The 22,268-nt window shown below is 38.2% G+C and overlaps 2 protein-coding genes across 3 annotated transcripts; both read right to left on the bottom strand.

The window, feature by feature from the left end:
• Positions 1-861: 861 nt before the first annotated feature.
• cunh1orf115 (chromosome unknown C1orf115 homolog) lies at positions 862-7,877 on the bottom strand. Its single transcript, XM_040051763.1, has 3 exons — positions 7,862-7,877; positions 6,227-6,490; positions 862-1,831 (listed from the first exon to the last, which is right to left on the bottom strand). Exons 2-3 carry the CDS (start codon positions 6,437-6,439, stop codon positions 1,691-1,693), a joined length of 354 nt encoding a protein of 117 aa, XP_039907697.1. The 5' UTR covers positions 6,440-6,490; positions 7,862-7,877; the 3' UTR covers positions 862-1,690.
• A 1,572-nt stretch (positions 7,878-9,449) lies between these two features.
• LOC120746284 (transcriptional-regulating factor 1-like) lies at positions 9,450-20,277 on the bottom strand. 2 transcript variants are annotated; one of them, XM_040051712.1, is made up of 14 exons: positions 20,164-20,277; positions 17,206-17,436; positions 16,674-17,090; positions 15,837-16,589; positions 15,529-15,566; positions 15,332-15,434; positions 14,719-15,067; positions 14,444-14,519; positions 14,219-14,358; positions 14,024-14,127; positions 13,123-13,180; positions 12,945-13,030; positions 12,692-12,805; positions 9,450-10,025 (listed from the first exon to the last, which is right to left on the bottom strand). In XM_040051712.1, the coding sequence occupies exons 2-14, from the start codon at positions 17,329-17,331 to the stop codon at positions 9,990-9,992; spliced, it is 2,400 nt and encodes a 799-aa protein (XP_039907646.1). In that variant the 5' UTR covers positions 17,332-17,436; positions 20,164-20,277; the 3' UTR covers positions 9,450-9,989. The 2 variants fall into 2 exon arrangements, with proteins under 2 accessions (XP_039907646.1, XP_039907647.1); XM_040051713.1 differs by having other exon boundaries at positions 17,206-17,479; positions 20,164-20,213.
• Positions 20,278-22,268: the final 1,991 nt, after the last annotated feature.

The following is a 22,268-nucleotide window of genomic DNA, read 5'->3' on the forward strand; positions in this document are numbered from 1 at the left end:
CAAGCAGGAGGCGGCTTATATTCAGGGGCAACTTTATTACGCCTTCTTTTCTCCATAAGGCCCGACAGCGGGGGACTATTTTCAGTACAGCGGTACAGCGACACCCGGAGGTCATGTGCGGTCCGGCACCAGGACCACCTGTACTGGAAAAGAGAAGGTACAGCCAAAGAGGCAATGAAAGAAAATAAATTAAGCTCTGCAGACAGTGGAGAAAATTACTGAAGAAGGAAATGAGGGGTTTTGTAAAAGTAAAGGAGGATTAGGATGCTGGAGAAGAAAAGAACCAAGACAAGGGGTGATGTTTAAATAGAAAAAAGGATGATGAAAGATGGAGTTTAAATAAAAAGGGAAAGATGATGTAACACTTACTGTGGAGCATAAGACTGCTCCGTTCCAGTTTTAGTATTAACTCTTCAGTTAATGTCCGACACCCTGAGAGTCCACAGGTGAGGCATGTTGGATAAGCATCATAGATGTCATACCAGGCTGCTGATAGTTAATATTATCATTATTTGACTAGCTGACCACAGGTCAAAGTGCAGCTTGCCAGCAATGGCGTTTAAGCATCTAGAGGCCCATTTAAAGAGCTAATGTGGCATCCTACACCCGAAACGTGGCTGAGAAAATCTAATTGATATCAGCTCTTGTTCTGAGAGGGACGCAGTTACCTAAAATAGCCTTTTACAACTCTAGTGCCTAAAAGCACCAAAGTTTAATTATACAAGCTTTAAGGGGTGTCCATGTAGAAACACGCAAGCAGCAATGCATGGGGGAAAAATACATTTTTTCGTTTTTACTCTGTCATATATGATGATGTGAAAGCTCTACTCTCTTTTGTGTAGCTGCTGTAGAAGCTTTTTTATGCCCTACATCATCCACAGCTATGGAAAAGTGTGTGCTACACCTCCTGCGTTGTATTACAGATAACTTATCAACAAATACGCCCACTTAAAAACAAATGTCCTCACACTTTTGTCATATTTACATTTATTTTTCAATAAGCACTTGTGAAATTCACAAAAAGTACCTGACCTTTGATTATGTAAACAAACATCATGAAAGACAAATTAGTTTTTTTTTTTATTCATTCTGATTATTTTAACAGCATTTACTAACTCTCCTAACCTTGATAAAAACATAAAAGAGCAGAAAGGAGAGGAGTGTGTCAGCGTCCTGTTAGAGCATCTTTACTTCATCCAAATATGGTTGGTTGACTGGAAGAATATATCCGTTTAGTGCTCCAGAACCTCGAAAATTTATCTCTGTCAATGAGTTTCTAAAGTGCAGTTGTGGAGAAGCACCACAAGGTGGAGCTTCCTTTGTTATCGTTGAGATTTGTACACAGACATTGCTAGTTGTTTGGTTGCCAGTGGTTACCAAAGCCCACACGGAACAGAAAGCTTCTTAACACTGTAAATAAACCCAAAGTGTTCTGAAGGGTCTGCTTGAGGTGAATTTTGAAACATGAAAGACTATTGTTTAATTTAACACAACAGCAGGGTTCGATTCAAATTTGAAAACTAAGGCCATAAATGTGACAGGTATCAATGGTTTTCATAAATCGAGTAAATATACAGATTATATCTCAGAAATAGAATAAAAACAAAACAGGCACAACAGAGGTGATGAATTCAAAGTCAGCTTGAACACAAGGAATAAGGGGCTACACTCCTGGTCCCTCCGAGTCCCATCATGTCTTGCTGCCACTGGCTTGGTGAACATTTGTTACCACGGTGGCCACAGCTGAGAGAGGTGTGGAGTACACGGACGCCATGCTCTGCAGACCAGTTACCAGGCAGCGCCAGCTGAAGCGTAGTGCTTTCCCCACATTCTGCAACAGACCAGAGAAGAAGAACATTGGTGCTTTAATTTTGTTTTTTCTGTACCCACCACGGGTATTAAGGTCAATTACAACTAGATTAAAAACTATCTTGTAATATACAGGAACTGTCTCTAGCATTGGTCTTTGTCAGCTTGGGCAGTTTTTTTTTTTTTACTTTTTTTTTTTTTCTTTAGCCACAGCTTACCGTTGTTGAAGTTGTATAATGAGTAATACTAGTTTATGGTCATTTCCTGTTTTGTTGTACTCGTTATGCTAATGCAGATGCATATTGTTCATCAGCAAACATGTGCAAAGACCACTATGAGGGTAAAAGTTGCACCTTTTTTTTTTAAAATGTGTTGCCTACTGAAGCAAAATTAGTAGTGCTGAACCAAATATGTAAACAAAGCAGCTATTTATTTCATATTTACCCAGCACAACAAAGGCTCATTTGTTGTGTTGGGTAAATACTAAAGGCGGCTTTGTGACCTGTAGATTAGAATAGAGTTTATATATTTGGAATATGGATTTTACTGCAGGACTGACCAGCTACATGATGACATAACAGAAGTAGTGGCTGGAAATGTTTAGAAGGAGAGAAAGATACTGAGCGAGACAATCAGATTTGATGCAACATGTCGTTACATTTCAAGGAGGTGGATACCAGGTTAAATTGTAAGGTTTATAGATTTAAGACAGGGGCAAAAATCCCCTTTATCTCTGCTATTGATAGAGAAGAACAGAACAGGCAAAAAAGGTTAGCGTCTGGTGAGAAAGGACAATGAACAAATGGGGTTAAGAAAGGGAAGGGTGTGGAGCACAAGAACAGAAAGCTACTCTGTTCCAGTTTTAGTATCAACTCTTCAGTTATTACCAAATAACCTCAGCTCCGTAAACCATCATCATACTGAGTTGTTGTCTATTATTGTTTGACTGACAAACCACAGACCTACAGATTTATAAAAGAAGAACTTCATTTCAGCTGATGAGATATTTTCAAGTTATTTCTCTGCTTAACACTGGTAGTTCTCTTCCCATAGATGTCCACTACTTTATATTACAATGAAAAATTTGTCCCTAGTTTGTGAAAACGTTAAGGTTCAGAGGGTAAAACATTTTCCACAATATTTGAGATATATACATTTATAAATTTATTGAAATTGAAATTTTGTGGTTTTGATGGGACGTCAACTTTCTGCTTTACTGTCTGCAAAATATAACAAACTTTCAGTTCAGTTCAATTCAATTTTATTCACATAGCGCCAAATCACAACCATTCTTGCCTGAAGGCACTTCATATTGTAAGGTAATAATAATTGTTAAAATAATACAGAGAAAAGCCCAACAATCAGATCACCCCCTATTAGCAAGCACGTGGCAACAGTGGGAAGGAAAAACTTTTTAATAGTAAGAAGCTTTAATTACACTGCTCATTGCAGCTTAACTAAGGGCTCACCTGACACAGCCCTAACTATATGCTTTAGCAAAAAGTAAATTTTTAATCTAAATTATAAAAGTAGAGATAGTGTTTGTCTCCCAAATCCAAACTTAAAGATGGTTCCACAGAAGAGGGGCCGGAAAGCTGAAGGCTCTACTTTTAAATGCTCTACAAAGAACAATAAGCCTGCAGTCTGAGAGCAAAGTGCTCTATTTTGGTGATACCACGCTATGAGGTCATTAAGAGAAGATGGTGATTATTGAAGACCTTGTATGTGAGGAGCAGGATCTTGAACAGTAGTCTCAGTGCAGCATTTTGGATCTGTTGATGGCTTCTCTGAGGTTTTGGGACATCCTGATAATAACGAATTACAGCTGTCTAGCCTAGAAGTAATAAATGCTTGAACTAGTTCTTTTATCACCAGGAGGCAACGTTTAACTTGTGAGATGTTTCCAGACATTAACAGTAACATTCTTTAATATTGGTGAAAAATGTATTTTTAGCCTTACTCAAAGCCAGTGTAAAACACAGATAACCTCTGAGTTTGGTAATAAAGCGGAAGTGCCCTAAACCTGCATTCTGCATGGTAGCCACTAGGGGGTAACCACTGTAGTTGCAAAAAGATATAGAATAGAATGCCTTTATTGTCACTACAGATGTACAATGAGATACAGAGCATCTCCTACACAGTGCAAACATGTGGGAGAATAAAGGTGGTGAGATGCACAGTTTCTGCAGCTCTATATACATATGAACAGTATTTAGAAAAGAAAAAACATAAATAAAATGTATAAATATACAAATCTGGGAAAACAAAATAAAAAAGATAAATAAGTAAACAAATAGTGTTGTGTATTTACAGTGTAGGTTATTGCGTGTAAAATTAAGTATTGCACAGTGGTTATGGTAGTTGTGTAGTCTGTTTATAGAGGGAAGTCCTTGGGATGGGGGTGGTACTGTGTTGTCAGTGCATGTGGGAGTTCAGGGTGATTATGGCTTTTGGGAAGAAACTATTTTTGAGTCTGTCTTTGAGTCTTTTGGTCCTTAAGAAATTCATATGCCCCTCGGCTCTGACCTCTATATCGTAAACACTTTCCTGCTGAGATAATGAACTAGGTCAATCCTTTCAGGTCCTATTTTGTCAATTTTGGTCATTCAAAGAATTTGAAAGGAGGATTTACCAGGATATGCTCACTGACTGTAATGTCATGAGTACAAAGTGGTAATAATGAAAGTACAGCCTGGCCCAACTTCAACTTCTTTTGATGGTTTTAGTAAATTTTGGAGAGTTTTAGACTCTTTTTAAACAAATAAAGAGGATGTGAAAATAATGAATCTAATGACTGCTTGTGGTCCTCTGCTTCAGTGTGGCCTCAATAGTGTTATTTATCATTTCAACTCTTCATTCTGAGGCTGAATGAAGGTGTTTGTGATAGTAAAAGTTCTGTTTTACGACTTCCATGTTTGTCTGTTCTCAGAGGGATACAATCATCACAGCACATTATTTTGGGGGCCAAAGGCCAGAACTGTGTAGTGACGCTGAAAAGTCAATAATTAACTGCAGAGAGCTGAGACTAAACACCTTTGCACTGCAGGCAAACAACTCCATGTGTGGTTACTGCCTAAGCTACTTTGTATGATGTCATGTTGTATATAAACTCTTATATATCTTATAAATCTTAAATGTTAATCTTTAATTTTCTTTATTTTTATTTGTACCAGGCTTACTTTAATTCATTTATTCATTTTAAATTCAATTTATTTTGCGTATTCTTATGTACTTTATTTATATTGTACACAGTAGTGAGTAAATGTTTTGAGCCACCCTTCATTTTTTTTATATTTTACTAGGAAAATTGAAAATAGGTGCAGTAATTCATTGAAACATGTAAGTGCTCATGGAAACAGTATAAGAAGCAGAAATGGAGTTTGTACAATTCTAATGAGCTTCAAAGTCAATACTGGGGAGGCCAAACACTGTTAGTGTGTTTATCTCGGTCTCAGTCATTGTGTCCTTGGGCAAGACACTTCACCTACCGCCTACTGGTGTTGGCCAGAAGGGCCGATGGCGCGATATGGCAGCCTCGCTTCTGTCAGTCTGCCCCAGGGCAGCTGTGGCTACAACTGTAGCTTGCCTCCACCAGTGTGTGAATGTGTGTGTGTGATGGGTGGATGACTGGGTGTGTAAAGCGCTTTGGGGTCCCTAGGCAGGACTAGTAAAAGCGCTATACAAATACAGGCCATTTACCATTTATCTATCCAGGTATGCTGTTACTGCATTGCCAGTGTGTTTGGGATCATGGTCATGTTGAAAAATGAAGCTATTGCCAATCACATGCTTTCCAGATGGTACTGCATGGTGGATCAAAGTCTGATACTAATACTAGCTCAAGAGTTCATAATTCCATCAATTTCGACAAAACCACTCTGCCACCACTGTCTGAAATTCATTCCCATGACAGCATAATATAGCAGTCATTTTTAAACTTGGCATTTAATATAATACAATTTTAATCCTCTTTTAATCTGGTATTGAATAATATTTTTGTTCATTTCCTTATTTATATATTTATTTAAAGATACATATTTGTTTTTTTTCCTTTTCTTTTTTGTTTTGTTTGATAGAAGTGATTTAATGACATTTCAATTACAATAATACATGTTTTTAATTTTAAATATAGGTTACAAAACTGGTAAAGGTTTCATATAACTCATTTAACTACCTATATCTGGTGAACTGTTTTTTATTTCTGTATTTTATTAAATTAGATCGTTTATTTACATCATTATGCATCATGTTTTTATTTCTATGTAAACTATATGAACTATATGTATTTTCTGAATGTAATTGAACTTGATTGTACTTATTAGTCTTTAACAGTCTGTTCTAAGCCATGATTTCATCAACATGCCACTGCTGTGTAGAGGGATCTTTCATACACAGGTCAAAGGTCATGACTTCTTACCTTTCTGTACTTCTTGCATGTATTTTTACTTTTCTTCTTCCTCGCCTCTTTCTTCCTCTTCTTCTCCTCTGCAGTCTCCTCTCTCTCTTCATCATCCTCAATCAGAGGTTCATATTTATCTGGCAGGACGCTGAAATAAACCTCCTTGCTGGTTTTCTGCAACTTTCTCCCCACTGAAGAAGCGTCTTCCTCCTCCCTCTCCTGTGCTCCCATCCCTTCCTCTCTGTCGTCTGACTTTCTTCTCCTGCTTTCAGGCAGGGAGACCTTTGGAGCAAGGAGGAGTCAAACTTTATTAGTGGCCCCAAGCTCAGCGCAGACAGGAAACTCTGAGCTTTGACATAAAATCAGGATTAGAAGAAGAATGTGGAGGTTCCTCAGTTTTGAGGCTGAAGTTATCTGAAGTTTTGCGCACAGCAGCGGTTCCTCCCTGTTTGCTTATCTGCTGTTTGTTTTAGGTCAACAACAAAAAAAAAAAAACAGAAAAAGAAAAACAGATGAAAGTGTAACATGGCTGAGAGGCAGATTTCTAAATGGGAAAATACTGGAAACACTGACTTTTGTGAGTTTTATTTTAAGCAATTAAGTAAATAAATAAGAGGAAGGAAAAGGAAGAAAGCTCAAACAGCTGAGCGGACTTCAGTCATTAGTTTGAAAAACACAAAACATTTCCACTTTATCTCAAAAGGAGATAAACTCTGAGTGCTCAAATTGAGTAGAAGAAAGTGCTTTATAGTAATCTCAGACAAAACAACTTTTATGGAATTGAAGTCTTAAAGGGAAAAAAAGGCAGATGTACTCAAACATTCATGAAGAACAAGCACTCCCAGATACATGGACATCACTGTGCACTCTGAAAACCTTTAGCTTGGATCTAAAGAGCTTGGAAAGGAAAGCGTCTGGACTTCTTTACGTTTCTTGAAGACGTTTCACCTCTCATCCAAGAAGCTTCTTCAGTTCTAAGTGCAATTGGTGGAGAGTCCCAGATTTTAAGCCCTATGGGAGTGTCCACAAGAGGGTCATGGACCCCCTATAGATCCTCTACCTAAACACATGAGCCAAGGTGTGAAAGCAGGTTCTGGTCACAATCAGCCAAGGTTTCAGGTGAACCCATAGTGAAACCTAGTCCAACACTATCATTTATGTATTGAGATCTGGGACTCTCCACCGGTTGAGCTTAGAACTGAAGAAGCTTCTTGGATGAGAGGTGAAACATCTTCAAGAAAACTTAAAGAAATCCAGACGCTTTTCTTTCCAAGCGCCTTAGACTACGATGACTGAGTCCCTATACAAAGTTTAGCTTGGATATTTCCTGCTTTAGTCTCGATGATAGAGTGACCTGATGGCATATAACATGATGTATATTGTCAAATGTCAGTAACATTGTGCGATGGCTGCACAACTGCACAACTGAAATACTCAGGTAATATTCATGTTAACTTTTACTGTCTTAATTTTACTTCGGGCTGTAAAGCTTCAGTTATTATAAGTTAACCAATTCAAAATTTTGAGTTAGTTTCTAATCCATGCCAGCAATAAGCTATAGTCCAAATGATGGCACAGAATTTGTTTTGTATTGTTTGTTATGGTACCATAGGTACACGCTATATGGATTCTTTTCTGTTCTTTTTGAGTTACCTGGCTGCCGCTCCAGTCCTTCCTTTTTTGAGTAAAAGAGGAGGCTGAGGGTGGAGCTAGTTTAAATGCAGAGGCCAATTGAATGGACTTAACCATCTGTTGTGACCACGCAGGGGGGGAATAGGGTCATTCTTGTATTATGGTTAGCTATTATCGCTGTAGTTTTCACCTTTGGTGTATACAATAGTTAATTCAATTGCTATATAACTGGAGCTGTCTCTCAGTTAGGCAGGTCAGTTTGCAGAGTTATGGTTTGTGAAGTGGTTTTTAAGTAGAAGTTCTTAAGTTGTCCTCTTCTATGGGTCCACTTGGTTCCTAAAATAGCTCATTTTTGTCATTCCAAATTTTTGTAATGATTTTGTCCTTTCTGCAGAATAATAAAACCCTTTTTTTTATGATTACACCTGTATATTCTTTTCTGCTTGGTCTGCTTACACTGTATGTTGTGTTTCATGACTGACCTATTTCTTGCATAGTGTATACTGAATGTGACATATTGTGGTTAATTAGGTGAGTAAGTCTGATAAAGGTGAGAACGTGAGTGTGAATGGTTCTTTCTCTCTCTCTCTCTGTTAGCCCTGCATCAGTCCGGCGACCTGTCCAGGCCTCTTGCTCTGTGGTAGCTAGACTTAGGTCCTCAGTGACCCTGATAAGGATAAGCGGAAGAGAATGAATGAATGGAAGTTTGATATTTTTCTAATCAACTGCATATAATTATTTTTTGTTACATCTTGGATTAAACATCATGCATATCTTTCCTTCTATATGTTTCCAGGTTTGTAGAGATATCATCCTTTATTTACTTGTTCTTGTAAGTTTCCTTTTTGTCTTTCTAGGCACTAATTTTCACATTTATGACAACACAGTGTGCATTACTCAGATTTATTGACCTGTGTAAGACATGGTTCTGATTGGATATTACTGTCACTGGTTGTTGTCATGTGACCTGTCACACAATGCTTTGGCATGACATGCCATTTCACACAACTTTGTGGTAACAGCTTGTAAATATTTTGGTCTTATATATTATTATATATTAAACCTGCTACATAAAGAATGGGTTGTCCCACTATGGTGTGGAAGACCAGTCTACATGGAATTTATTGCTGGTCACAGGTCAAGTACGATTTTTTGGTTTTATTCTTTTGACCTGACTTGTTGCTCTTGACATGTCTTGATTTATATCTTCACCTGGGACTCGTAGGTTTCAACAAGGAACTTTTTAGCCTTGACTCAGTATTTGATTTGGGCTGACTTGCATATAACTCTGACTAACCCTAACCTAACCTAACTGTTGGTTTTGATGCTACGTTTGCATTCATACATGCACCTTTGTCAAGTCTTGTGTAGAAAAATCTCAGGTCTGCAGTAAATGTGTGAAAACAGCTTTTGGGATAACCTCTGACACAATAGTGAGGGTAAAACCTCACCAATGTGTCTGACACCTTGTTACTCAGGCTTATTATCATCCACTTATTTTTAGCATGTTCCTCTGATGTTGAAAAAGAGGATATTGATGTGAAGAGCTGTACTCACACAGAAAGCCTGCGGCCCCATGTGTTTACTTTTCTGCTTTGTCTCTTTGTTGTTCCCTGGTGTGGTAATAAGTGGAGCTCTACTGAGCATCAGAGGCCCAGAGGCAGAAGACTGACAGGATTAAGGAAGAAAAACAATATCCCAACATGCCTGAGCTTAAGTCTGGAGGTGCTCTCAAGTAAGACTCTTGGCTTTTCTTAGTTTGTGGGTTTATTAACTGACAGTAATTTAAAAACACACACATTTACATTTAAAATACCATATTGTACAGTCAAAGGACATAACAGAAAAAAGAAAAGCTACAGTTTGCAGAACGGATTGTAAAGCTTTCAATTCGATTTCAATTCAATTCAATTTAATTTATACACCTCAAGGCGACTGTTGTTGTGTCCACCAGAACACCCAAGGTGAAAGGTTGTCCTGGTGGAGTTTTCCTTTTCAGCTCATTTAGTGATTTAGAGATGGTTTTTATCAAATTAGGAGCATGCCTTGTGATTTTGTGAACAAGTAAGCCAGACAAAGTTTAGCTGTTTTGGTTCAAGCCTTGTGTTGGTAAGTAGTGTGTAGCTCCAGAGGGCGATGGTCCAACAGTTCATGAAGCAGCCTGAGATCTTGACGACCTTTGACCCTGCATAAATAAAAAGAGGAAGTTAGAAAAGAAGGTGATACTTGTTATCACCAAAATGAGTGTGTTAACACAATGCAACAGTCTTCCAAGGAGTTGATGTCCCAGCAAATTCACTGCAAGGTGAGACCATGTAATGCTCAGACAAAGTGCAAAACACCCAAGAGCTACATTTCAGATTCTACAGGCCTCAGTTAGCATGTTAAATGTTTAAGTTCATGATAGTTTAATTAGAAAAAGGCTGAACAACTTTGGCTTGTTTGGAAGGGTTGCCAGGAGAAGGTGTCTTTTCTCTAAAAAGAACATGGTAGCAGAGCTTAGGTTATCAAAGTTGCAACTAAATAAACCACAAGACTCCTGGAGAAATGTCTTTTGGACATTGCAAGAGCAAAGTGGAGACATTTGACAATAGTGATTTGACATGATGAACTGGACTTGTTTTGCATCCACAGAACCAGGTCATTCACAGCTGATGCTTGGCTGAAATTGGGTCATGCAGCAGGGCAGTGATCCCAAGCACAGCTTCAAATCTACATCAGAATGGCTGAAAAAGAAAAGATTCAAGATGTCGCAATGGTCTGAGTCGATGTCTAGATCTGAATCTGATTTAAATGTTGTGGTGGGACCTTAAGAGAGCCGTGCGTAAACAAATGCCCACAAACTTCGATAACTGCATGAAGCACCATTGTAAAAAGCTGCAGTCATGATTGTGTTTCTTGATAATGATGTAAGAAATTGTTAAAGTTATACAGAAAATGATTACTGCGAATTGCTGCAGCTAAAGATGGCTCTTAGAGGTACTGAATCTTCAGGTGTAGATAGTTTTTCATAGGACTGCATAGATTCCACTAGAGCACTCATTAGATTGGCATTATGATAAGAAAAAGACCCCCAGTCAGATCGTAACTCCATATCACATGACCAATTGCCCCACGCCAGTCTCACCACTTTTTAAATTAGAATTATATTTGCAGTTGTAGGAAATCCCCTTTACAAACATATATTTTTATATTCAATAACCAGCTGATATTTATAAATCATCATGGTAAATAATCAAGCTACAATGAGGCAGACCTAGTAGAAGGCTGTATGGGACATATTAATTATCTATCATGACTCTGACTAGTGGCCTGCCAACTTCAAATATCTGTAGCTGTAAAGTGTGCAGTCTTTCATCTCCAAAAACATCCTGTAGAAACTTCACACAGCTCAGGTGCTGCCTGTAGACTTGGATTCTGAACAAGATGTCACTGTGTGTGTTCAAAAGATCAGCCTCCTGAGTAACATGGAACAAAGTAAAGACACATTTACAGATTCATGAAACAGACTAAAACCACAGTGTACCTACAGGAAGCTGAAATGAATCAAACTGATGGAAATCTAAAACACGAAGCCGATGATAAAACTCTAAATGACACCAATGGAAACTTGCTGAGCTCTGACCACACTCACACGGTGGCTATTTCAAATGTCATGTCACAGTGTGTTCACAAACGTGACGGCTCTTGACAGGAAGTGGCTGTCCGGTGTGTGTTTTTGTGTGTGTTTTGTGCTGCAGTGTGTGTGTGGAGTGATAACAGGAATTTGGTTTCTGTGGTTTTTATTCGCACAGCCTTTAGTTTCATATGTGTTCACTGACCTGAAACTCTGAGGCGACTGACTCTACAGGAACTGCACCTGACATTTTACTGACTGATCACTAAGATTACAGAAAGGGCCTGGTTTAAAGATTTAAGTAAACTTTGAAAGCCCAAATCTTTACAAAAGGACTCTTTTCCATACTTGATTATAAAAAAAACCCACACACAAACAGAGAGAACTTTAGAGCAATTAAAAGACAGCATAGCTAACTCCAATAAAGTCCAGCTTAAAAGTCTAAATTAGTCCTAATTCTAGTCCCATGAAAACATCACAAATCCCTAATCAGGCTAAATACCAGTAAGTCCTGAGTCAATTCCCAAAGACACAAAAAATAAATTGGTATAAAATAAGTACTTGAATGAGGGTAGACGTCCTGCTACATTACTGTTTGATTTAGAGAAGTAAGGTTTAAAAGCTGAATTGTTAATTCTGAAAAACAGGTCAAACAAACTGCAGTCATCAATGTTAAAGCCCAATGTTTTAATCAACCCATTCATCCACCCTCATATCTTATTATGCCAACAACTGAACTGGTTCTTCTGTTTAAACTGATTTGTGTAATTCTGGAATATAAAGAATCACATTATCAGCATATAGCAATAGCTTAAGATGATCAGACTTGTTAATGTACTTATCTAACCAATAATATGTCTTGCTTTGCAGTTTATTTTACTAAGAGACCATCCAGAAGTGTCCCAGTTGTGATGAGTAAAGTAACATTCAAATAGATTTTAACACTTAGCGGATATCTGCGTATGTGTCTTGCTAGCATAAGCTAATAACGTATGACTTCACTTTCCTTAATGGGATCAAAGGGTTCACAATATGTTAAAGTTGGAATTTAAAAATTGGACTTTACAAACCAGTGGCAGACAGTCATTGGTTTGTCCATAAAGTTTAGGGGAATGAAAGGACTTCTGGGTCACAGCAGTCCATTTCAGTAACTCAGATATACTAAAAGGGCCACTACAGCTATGATAACCCTTCTGATTTAAATCATTTAAAAAAAAAGACTTTTTGTTCCTTACATTTGTGTTGGGCAAAGAGACTGTCAGGCTAGTTGATGTCTTGGTGCTCAGACTCAGCTTCTTCTTCCAGAGATAATAAAACTCAACACACTCAGAGAGGGACTTTGTTTGAACCTGAGGATACAAACATCATGGAGATACATCATTACTTGTTACAGACAAACAGCAATTGTAATTTACAAAATTTGTCACTTTTGGTTCACCCACTGGTGGCACTGCAGAAAGACATTAACAGTAGTTAGTAGGAACTCACAGTTTTCTGGATGCTACTGAAGTCTTTCTGATGGAGCTGCAGAGATTTCACCAGTGACCTTTTCTCTGCTGCACTCCAGCTCACACCTACGGTATAAATAGGGATATTAATTAAAATGTGCTGTGTTTTTTATATCTGTGAATTTCTGAGTCTGTGGTTAGATGGAAGAACAGCTGACCTGTGTGGTGACGGTGGTTGTTGGGTTCAGGAGTCGATAGCAGCTTCTCTACCGTCAGCTGAAAGACATAATAAAGTGATGTCATTTTAGTCATGCCTGACATGGTAAGATTAAGTAGATTTTTATAGTCCCATTAATATTTTTGCTTTTTCAGATATACTTTTTTTAAATAGTTTTTTGGTTTGTGGATTTTGTCTTTTTGGTGTTATTTGAGTCTATTTGGGTCTTTTTGTGTGTGTTTGTTTTGTTTTGTTTTACAGTAGCTGTTTGTGTCTTTAAGGTTGTTTTTGCCTCTTTTTGGTGTCCTTGTGGTGGATTTTGTCTGTTTTTTTTGTCTCTTGTTTCTTGCCTCTTTGCAGTTGGATTATGTGTCTTTGTTGTCACTTTTTTGTCTTAGTAACGGCTTTTTGTGGCTCTCTGATGTTTCTGTCTCTTTGTGGGGATTTTTTTTGTCATTTTGTAGGAGTTTTATGTATCTTGTGGTTGTTTTCTGTCTCGTGGTGTGGTTTTAATTATGTATATGCAGTCATGTTTGTGTCTTTGTGGTAGAATCTAAACTCTGGTGTCTTGTTGTATTTTGTGATTATTTCTATGACTTTGTTGACATTTTTGTGTATTTTTTGTTTCTTTGTGGTCTTCTTGTTTCTTTGCAGGGTTTCCAATTATGTTGTTTCTTGTTCTTCCTGAGCATGTTTTATTTTCACCTTCATTGTGATGTTTTTTGAAGTTTTTAGGCTTTTGTTGTGTATCTGAGCATTTTGGTTCACCTGGTGCTGTAGAAAAAAAGGCCCATTCTGTAATCTATTCAGAATGTTGTATTTTTCATGTTAATATTCTAAACAATAATAACACATTTTTATGTAGCCCACACTGAAGAACCAAATAGTCAAAGAGATTTTACCAGAAAGTCTCCTTTGCACTCTGATAAGACTTGGAGAGTGTACTCTGCGCTGGCTCCACCCCCTGGGACCACGCTGGATCGAGCCATCATAAGCAGAGTTTCCACTGTTTGAAAAGTGGTTCCATTTCTAAGATTAGTTCCAAGATCATCTAAAAACAACAGCAAGATTTCTGTGCATTCTATGTGTTTGTGTACCTCTGTGCTGATTGACGGGACGCTCTAGATCATCCCATGGAGTCCACTGTAGCAGTGCATTGTGGGAGTCAGAGTGGGCATATTTTTGGTCTTGAAGCGGTGGGATCTCAGCTTGGAAGCCCCGCCCTAAATTGATCTGCCTGTGATAGACAGTACCAGATTACCAGACGATCAGTAGATAGAACAATAACAAAGATCTTTTGGTAAGAAGCAAACATTACGTACGGCTTAACGATTCCTGATGTTAGTGTTCCAGGAGGAAGAAAGGCAGTCTCTTTGGCACCAAGGTCCCTGGCTCCATCTGCCAGTCAGATGCTAACTTTAGCATTGTGTCATGACAATCATCCAATCATACTGCTCATTGTTTGTTTTTTCATTGACTCAGGATGAGCGCGATGCTTTTGTTTTTATCGTAACTGTTGAGTGTTTGGAGGCTGAAATGGGCTAAAATTAGATGGTTATAGATTTCAGGTGCTCGTCAATGCGATTTTATGACTTACTGTGGAGCTGAACAGTCTGCACTCTCTGCTGCCTCCTGGTGGTAAGGGAGCAGTACAACCCTGGCCCCGCCCTCTGAGGACACAGCATGGGTGGAGGGGTGTAGTGACGGGTGCCTTTGTTAGGTGCAGAAGCAACTCTTTTTTCACCATCTTTAATGCCTTTGGCAGCATCTTCCTCATCTTGCGGGCGCATCAGGCTGCGGAAGAGTGCAGTGCTTCCAGTAGCTGGAGGGAGGCGGCTGCTTCTTGTCTGACCACCCCTACTTGCCTTTGACACACTTCGTGATTTCACTGGGACAGATACAGGCAGCACCATGGTGAATGGGCGCTGAACCGATGGGGCAGAGTCCTAAACAAATGTAACAAAGAAATTAATAAATAATCCATCCATAAATATTAAAGACTTACTTTGTATTGTTTTGCATGAAGAGCCCACTAGGGGCAGCCTAGATGACAATGTATAGATGGCAGTGTGGGGACCTGACTCTCTTGTCCCGATAAAATAAATAATTAGATTTCAGAATTATGACTTGGTTAACTTGTTGGTATCTTTTCTATATATGATTTATAGATTTGATTTGTTTCATTTATTTTTTTAGATGTTACTGAGGACCTTTTTCAAGCATGTAGATGATCTGAATCCACTGTGTGAACGCATGTGACCATTTAATGCTGGCAGGCTCCTGAAGTCACGCTTACACACCATACACAGCAGCCTGTGACACACATATTGGAATCATTGACATTAAAATGTATAAATAAACATTTAAAACTATAAACATGCTTATTATTGATAGGGATTGGGGTTACCTGGTGTCAAGACTCTCAGCGGTATGCTCTGTTTGCATCTAAAAATTAACAGAAGAAAAATAAAACAACAGAATAAAGGTATGGTGACATTATTATTTATTTCTTTATTGTTTCTACTTTTAAACACCTACTTTTTTTAAATTAACTTTATATTTTTTTATATAGTTGGTGTCTGTTACTTGACTGTTTTACCCATATTAGTTACAGAGATTTATTTACCTACTGTCTTCAGCAAATTGATATTTACTGTACATACTTCCATATTTACTATAATCTTTAATATAAATTAAATTAGCATAACAACATACCCAGTTCCAGTCTGCATGATTATCATCTCCTCCTTTCCCTCCTTTCCCTCCTCCACACTCCTCTGTCCAGTTCAGCCCAGTAGAGAGGCTCATAGACTGGGCAGCATTCCTGACATGCTGGCCCCGTCTTGGTGTGGACAAGCTGGTCTCAGACGTGCCAGCAGTGTGAAGTAGGCCTGTCAGGTTCTGCATCTGCTCTGTTTGGCTTGAGAGGAGGCGCTGGCTTGTCTGATGCTGGTGGTACTGACTTGGATCAGAGGTCTGATCACTGTTTATCTGGGTGTGAAAACCTGTTCTCTCCGTCCTGGGGTGCATTTGAGGACTGGGGCTGGAGACTGCTGGGGTTTGGGGGTAATGAGGACTTGGACCAGGAGTTGTGGGGCTACAGAAAGGCTGCGGAGCATTCAGGTAGCCATCCTGGAAAAACTGGGTGCTGGAGAAGTCTTCAGCCGGGTTGAGCTCTGTGGCACTCCACCCTCCCACAGAGAGCCTGTGGGGAGATGGATCAGCTTGATGGGCTCCTGCAGATATGGAGTCCAATGCAGTGCACTGAAGTTGGGAAACGGTTGGCTCCAGGTGCCTCCAGCTGTCCTCACCTGGATTAGACGTGTCACTATGTGTGCACACACCACTGAAAAGAAGCGTTTGAGCATCGTAAGATCTATGTGTGTTCTCCAAGGAATCTTCATGTTGAGGTAAACCAGAACTGAACTGGTTCTGGTTCTGAAAATCCAGATGAGCTGAGGTTTGGTTCTGTTTTAGATCAGAAATAGAGAGAGGTTATTGATCAATCTGTGTTCAGGATGAGAGAAAATAGTTCCGTTTTTGTTTTCTTACCTGGTAGGAGAAACTGTTGCCATTAAGAAGGCAGGAAAGTTCAGAGTTGGATTCGCATTTGGCCCAGTTTGAATGATCCAAGTCTGGATCGGGATTCTGGCAGAAGAAGTTGTGCTGAGATGAGGAGAAGAGGTGAGGGGAGGATATCTGTGGCTGCAGTTCAGGATAAAGGGCGTGCTGAGTTGGGGAGAGGAGGTGAGGGGAGGTTATCAGTGGCTGTTGTTCAGGATGAGGGGATGTCACCTGAGCATGGGGTATAAGGTGGGGAGAGGTGACAGGAGGATAAGCAAACTGAGGGGAGGTCAGCTGGGGAGGAGGGAGGTGAGGGGATGGAGTCTGAGGGGAGCTTATCTGAGGCTGATGGAAGAAAGGGGAAGAGGATCCCTGCTGCTGGGGGAAGAGGTGAGGGGACGTAACCTGAAGATGAGGAAATCAATAAATGAGTAAATTGATGAGTAGAAGTTAGTAAGATGATTTTTTTAACAGCAATAATTATTATCTAAATAAGGAAAGAAAAAATAAAAATGATGACCTTGGCGTGTGGAGGATTTCCATGGTTCCTGAATGAGTGGGGGGAGGAGAGGGAAGGTGGGGTCTGGGAGGGGTGGTAGGTGATAGGAGGGGTAGATGATGAAGAATATGTCCAACAGTCAGACATGATGTCATGCGCATGCACACTTGTTTGACCTGAATGTGTGTGTGTTTCTGTGCATGATTGTGGTCAGTAGATGGTGCTTTATCTGGATGGCATCTTCATGAGAATCTGCAGTGATGCAATTGAAGCCTGGTTAGTGACACTCTGGGTTCTGTGCAGAGAATGAATGCGGATGTGTTCTTAGAAAAGATAAGGAAGAGGAAAAATTGCTTACTGTTTTGTGGAAAATCTCAAAAAACTCTATTAGCAAACTCTTTTGATGTCTATTTTTCTGTGAGTGTGTGTGGTCTTATTTTGAGAATATATAATAGAGGTAAAAAAAAAAAGAAGATTTAATTCATTTCTTTTGCTTTTTTTACATCTAGATTGTTGTTAATTAGTCACAATATCAATTGAAAACCTTTACTGTTACAGTAGATCTGAATCTGTCTTGATAGGGGTTGTCTGCTGAGTTTGAAATGCAGCTATACTAATGTTCAAAAGTTTTTGGTCAGAATGAAATGTTTCTGTCATTGAAATAAATTTTGAAGTCAAATAACATTAAGTTGAAGTGATAATGAATGATTAATGAGAGTTTGTGTAGGCACACAGACATACTAAAAAACAGATGTGGGGCAACATCTGGTTAGCCTTTATTTAGCTGTAAAACAGTCACTGAAAACTGGGCAGTGTTTAGTTTAGTTCAAATTTAGACAAAAGTTGATGTGTTTTTGGAGCCCTGATATAGCCTTGAATGTATGATTCCATCCCACAAAGCAAAAACATCAGGAGCAACAACTCAACAACTTTTAAACGTGAGAAGGCATTTCCTCTTTACACTAAAAAGATATCAAGAAAAGAGAAAGGTCTGCCCTTCCATCCATCTTCTTCTTAGTAATAGAGCCTTTCCACACAGTCCAATGCAGTCCTACTGTATTGCAGGTGGTCCTGGCTTACAGTTCCTGTTAACTGGCTGACATGGAAGGAAGGAAGTTTATTTCTGATAAATTCTATTTTAAGTAAAGCACTCTTTGCCATATACCTAGAGCCAGTTTCTGGTATATGGGGTCTCATCCGGGATATTCAAACCAGTTGGTAAGGTTAAAGCTTTTGAACTTGCCAGTGGTCAACTTAGCTTGCATTTGCTGAAGCCTAAACTCATTTTAATTGTTTTTCTTGAGCGCCAAGATTGTGAGGAGTTTCACACAAGATGTTGTTGTCTTTGGATGATGACTTAAACTTGTTTTGTACCTTTGATGTTAGAACACAACATTAGTTCTCTATTTGTTTGTTTGTTTGTTTCTCTATTAGTTTGGATAAGCAATGCAAGATCTTGCAAGATTAAAGTGGTTGAACTCTATAGGTGACCCATCAGGATAGTTTTTTTACTTTAGCAGAGCAGAAAACATGGCTAGTTGAATCATTGGCTAAGTGCCCACCACAAGTATCCATGTAGGGGTTGAGATTTGTTGTGCCTTCACCTTTGCAACTTGTAGACTGTGGCTTATTTGTATTACTTTACACCACTAACCCACGCAAGCAGACAAATCTTTTAACATTGCAACACCTCCGCAAATTCCAACAAGAAAGTCCCCAATTCATCAACAGATTCAAAGCCCTTGTAGCTGCAAGACATCATTTTCTAAGAGTCTTTACAACAACCTGAAAATGCCCACATAATATGACCACCTTGATTGAAATTTGGTTCAAATCAGATGTACTAAACACAGCCCAATTTCCAATTACTTTCGGGCTGCACAAATGCTACCTAAATTTGGCCCTGAAAACATCATCAGTAGAGGTCCAGTGCTTGGTGGGTATGTACACCCATTTAGATACTCCATGAACTCATTCATCTCTCCCAGACTGGATCTAATAATTTTTTCTGGGTGATATTCTGAGGACCTCAGAAAAAAATGTGACAACTTTCTGTTTTCCAGCACAAGCCTGATTTTATAGACGTGTATGAAAAATTAGTCTACAGCTCACTTGGTCTCTGAGCTTAGTGAACACTTTTCCAATGAGTTTATATGTCAGTCTTACTTTCAAGTCCACTCCATCAAGTCTTCTTTTCAGTATAATCAAACTTTAAGCTTACTTTGGAAATTATGGTCCAATTAGAATTGCATGTTTCAAGTGAAAATCCTTATTTCTAACTTCTTTGTTGTTATGCTATAGGGCACGTGTTGAGCATTTTAGCTGTTGCCGTCATCAGGTCACACTATAGCTTCCTAATTTTAACAAATATAGCTCTTGTTAAGAAATACTGCCTCTTCAATGGCTGAAACCCTGTACGAAAAGAAAGTTAGCAGTCAGAAATAACTGTGTTTAAGCACTGTTAGTGTGCGTAGAAAGGCTCTGCTGACCTATACTGTGCAATGGAAGATTCAACTAAACTCAAAGTAGACCTGTCATTACTAAGTAGACCACACGGTGCCTATATGACTAAGTGTGAATGTGTGATAACACTTCTAAGAATTCACACCCAGAGATGATTAAAATTCATCCTTTCTTAAAGTGACACCTCCAAGTTTTACATGAAGGTCAACACCAACATTGTATTTCATTCTTTTTCTTCTGTTTTCACATCTGGATTTTAGGTTGTTTTTTTTTATGTTTTTTTTTTTTTTCAGAAAAGATAATGAAGCCTTTTAAAACATGTACATTTTTATATAGAGACAGAGAGTTTCCACCTTAACTGTAAACATATGCATCATTTAGAGCGAAAATGTCTATGCTGAAAAAGTTAATGTGACAGATGCACAACAGTAAATATTACAAACGAACAAACGGAAAGTAAAAATCAAGAAGAATGACAGCGAACATTTTGTTTGAAATGCAAAAATGAGCGCTCACCTGAAACATCATCCACTCAGACTGACTGACTCTGACCGTGTGTGTGTGTATGTGTGTGTCAGGATGTGGTCACACTCTCTTCCTCTCTTTGGTCGATTCTTCATACTCTGCGCTTCTTCCTCATGATTACGAGTTTAGAGGCCCGAGGAGACCAACGCGTTCAAAGAAGGAAATGTAAGACACAAAAACTATCAAATGAGAATCTTAAAGAGCACAAAATATGTGAATAAATGAAGATTTTTCAATCTTAATGCTGACTGAATCAATGTGGTTAACAACTTTATTCTATTACAACAAAGTGGGTAAAATAATTTTATAATCTCAGCAGATGTTGCTGCAGATGTTCGAAACACTTTGTTTTTTGGCGGCTTTGTTGACCATGTTGGTGCTTCCTGAAACGTCTGAGTCCAGATTAAAGAAAGACAGTAAAACTGCACAGATTATTCTAATCTGAAGTTTACTTTGAGAATAATCAAGCACTCAGAACATTTATATTTATATTTTTGCATATGCAATTTTTGTTAATAATGGCATTTTTAAAAAAATATATACACGTATAGATAGTTCTGTGTTATAAAACAAGGCCTTAGTTGTCTGTATTCTCCTGTCTACGTCTGTGTTAATTAGAGTTAAAGCACATAAAGTACATTTTAATTCGGGAAAATGAAGATAATAAATAAACAGAATACTAAACTTTCGGTGGAACTGTTGTCAGCTATGTTGCAGTGCAGCACGGCCGCTTTCTCAGTGAAGGACTGAGTTCAAGTCAAGTCTCAGGAAAGGCGGAAATACATAAATCTGAACGCTTTGTATTTCCAAAATAAAAGCAGTTATTCAGCTTCTTTCTGTCAGCAATTTTTAAGTGATAGAACATCACGTATAAACACACATTTATAAAAGTATTTTTTTAAAAAGAAATTAGATTTAGATTTCGTAACTATATTAATTTCCTCGCTATACCCTTTTGACAGTTTGTGGCAAGGCTTTTTTTTCGCAGTAGGATGCGAAGTCCTTTGTCTTAGTTTTTTGTTACGTGATAAAAGTCAGTCAGATCAAAATTTTCTTTTCATAAATGCATTAGTTACATTCAAGTTAGTGTTTTCTCTTAATAAAATGTTAAACAGACATAAGTGGAATTTGTGTTCAATTCATGTCTAAACCTGTTAGACCTAATTTTGTTCTCCCTATGTTATAACTGTTAACAAGTGGGTGAATTTTACCCACGTGGCATGCCCTAATGGGAGGAGGCCCCAACATAGACCCAGGACCAGGACCCAGAGATTGTGTTTATTGGCTACCCTAGGAATGGCTCAATGAGGAGGTGACAAGACGGAGGTCTGGAATTCCCCGCTTCTGCTCACTATATACGAATTCAGATAAATGGAAGAAAATGGATAGATGATTTGTCATTTTGTTGTTTTAGATTTTGACTTTTATTGAAATGGTTGTTATTCATTTTCAAAAAGTGTGCATCACTCTTAAACCATGGCACAATGAGCCACACTGTTTTGTTGTAAGTTTTTCTGATGTTAACTTGTGATATTTTAGTAATACATAAACATCTTTTGCAGTATCATGTTTTATCATATTTATTATTGGTTTGTTTTCAGTGTTTTTCTTCTTTGTTGTTTGTCGGGAGTATATCATGCAATGATAATGCATAATGCAAAGTGACGCACAGTTAGGCGGCATAATTTATGACTGAATAATCTGATAAATGGTTTAAAATGTCTTTATTATTAGTTTTTGACATATTCAATTTTACAGTTTTAAAATTTTGCTTAATATCTGAGTGTTCCTTAGTTTTACTCTGCGTTTTGTTCTCGTTTAGTCGACTAAGAAATTAGTTGCCAGGAACTTCCCTAATATTAAATTATGGAGGACATGCAAATTCATAACCAGTTAAATGAATTTATTTGTGATTGTGTTTTTTTTCTTGTTGTCACAGATTTTTAAATTCTATTTAAATTTGTAATTATTGTTTTAAGTTATATATTTATTTATTCAGTTATTTATTTACTATTATTATATATCAATTATGTATTTTTAATTAGTTTTTGTTATGATTATTCATATTGTTTGTTGTTTATTTCGTTGTTCTTGTT

Source organism: Simochromis diagramma, unplaced genomic scaffold, assembly GCF_900408965.1.
Source record: "Simochromis diagramma unplaced genomic scaffold, fSimDia1.1 OVJJ01000107.1, whole genome shotgun sequence".
NCBI classification, from domain to species: Eukaryota; Metazoa; Chordata; class Actinopteri; order Cichliformes; family Cichlidae; genus Simochromis; species Simochromis diagramma.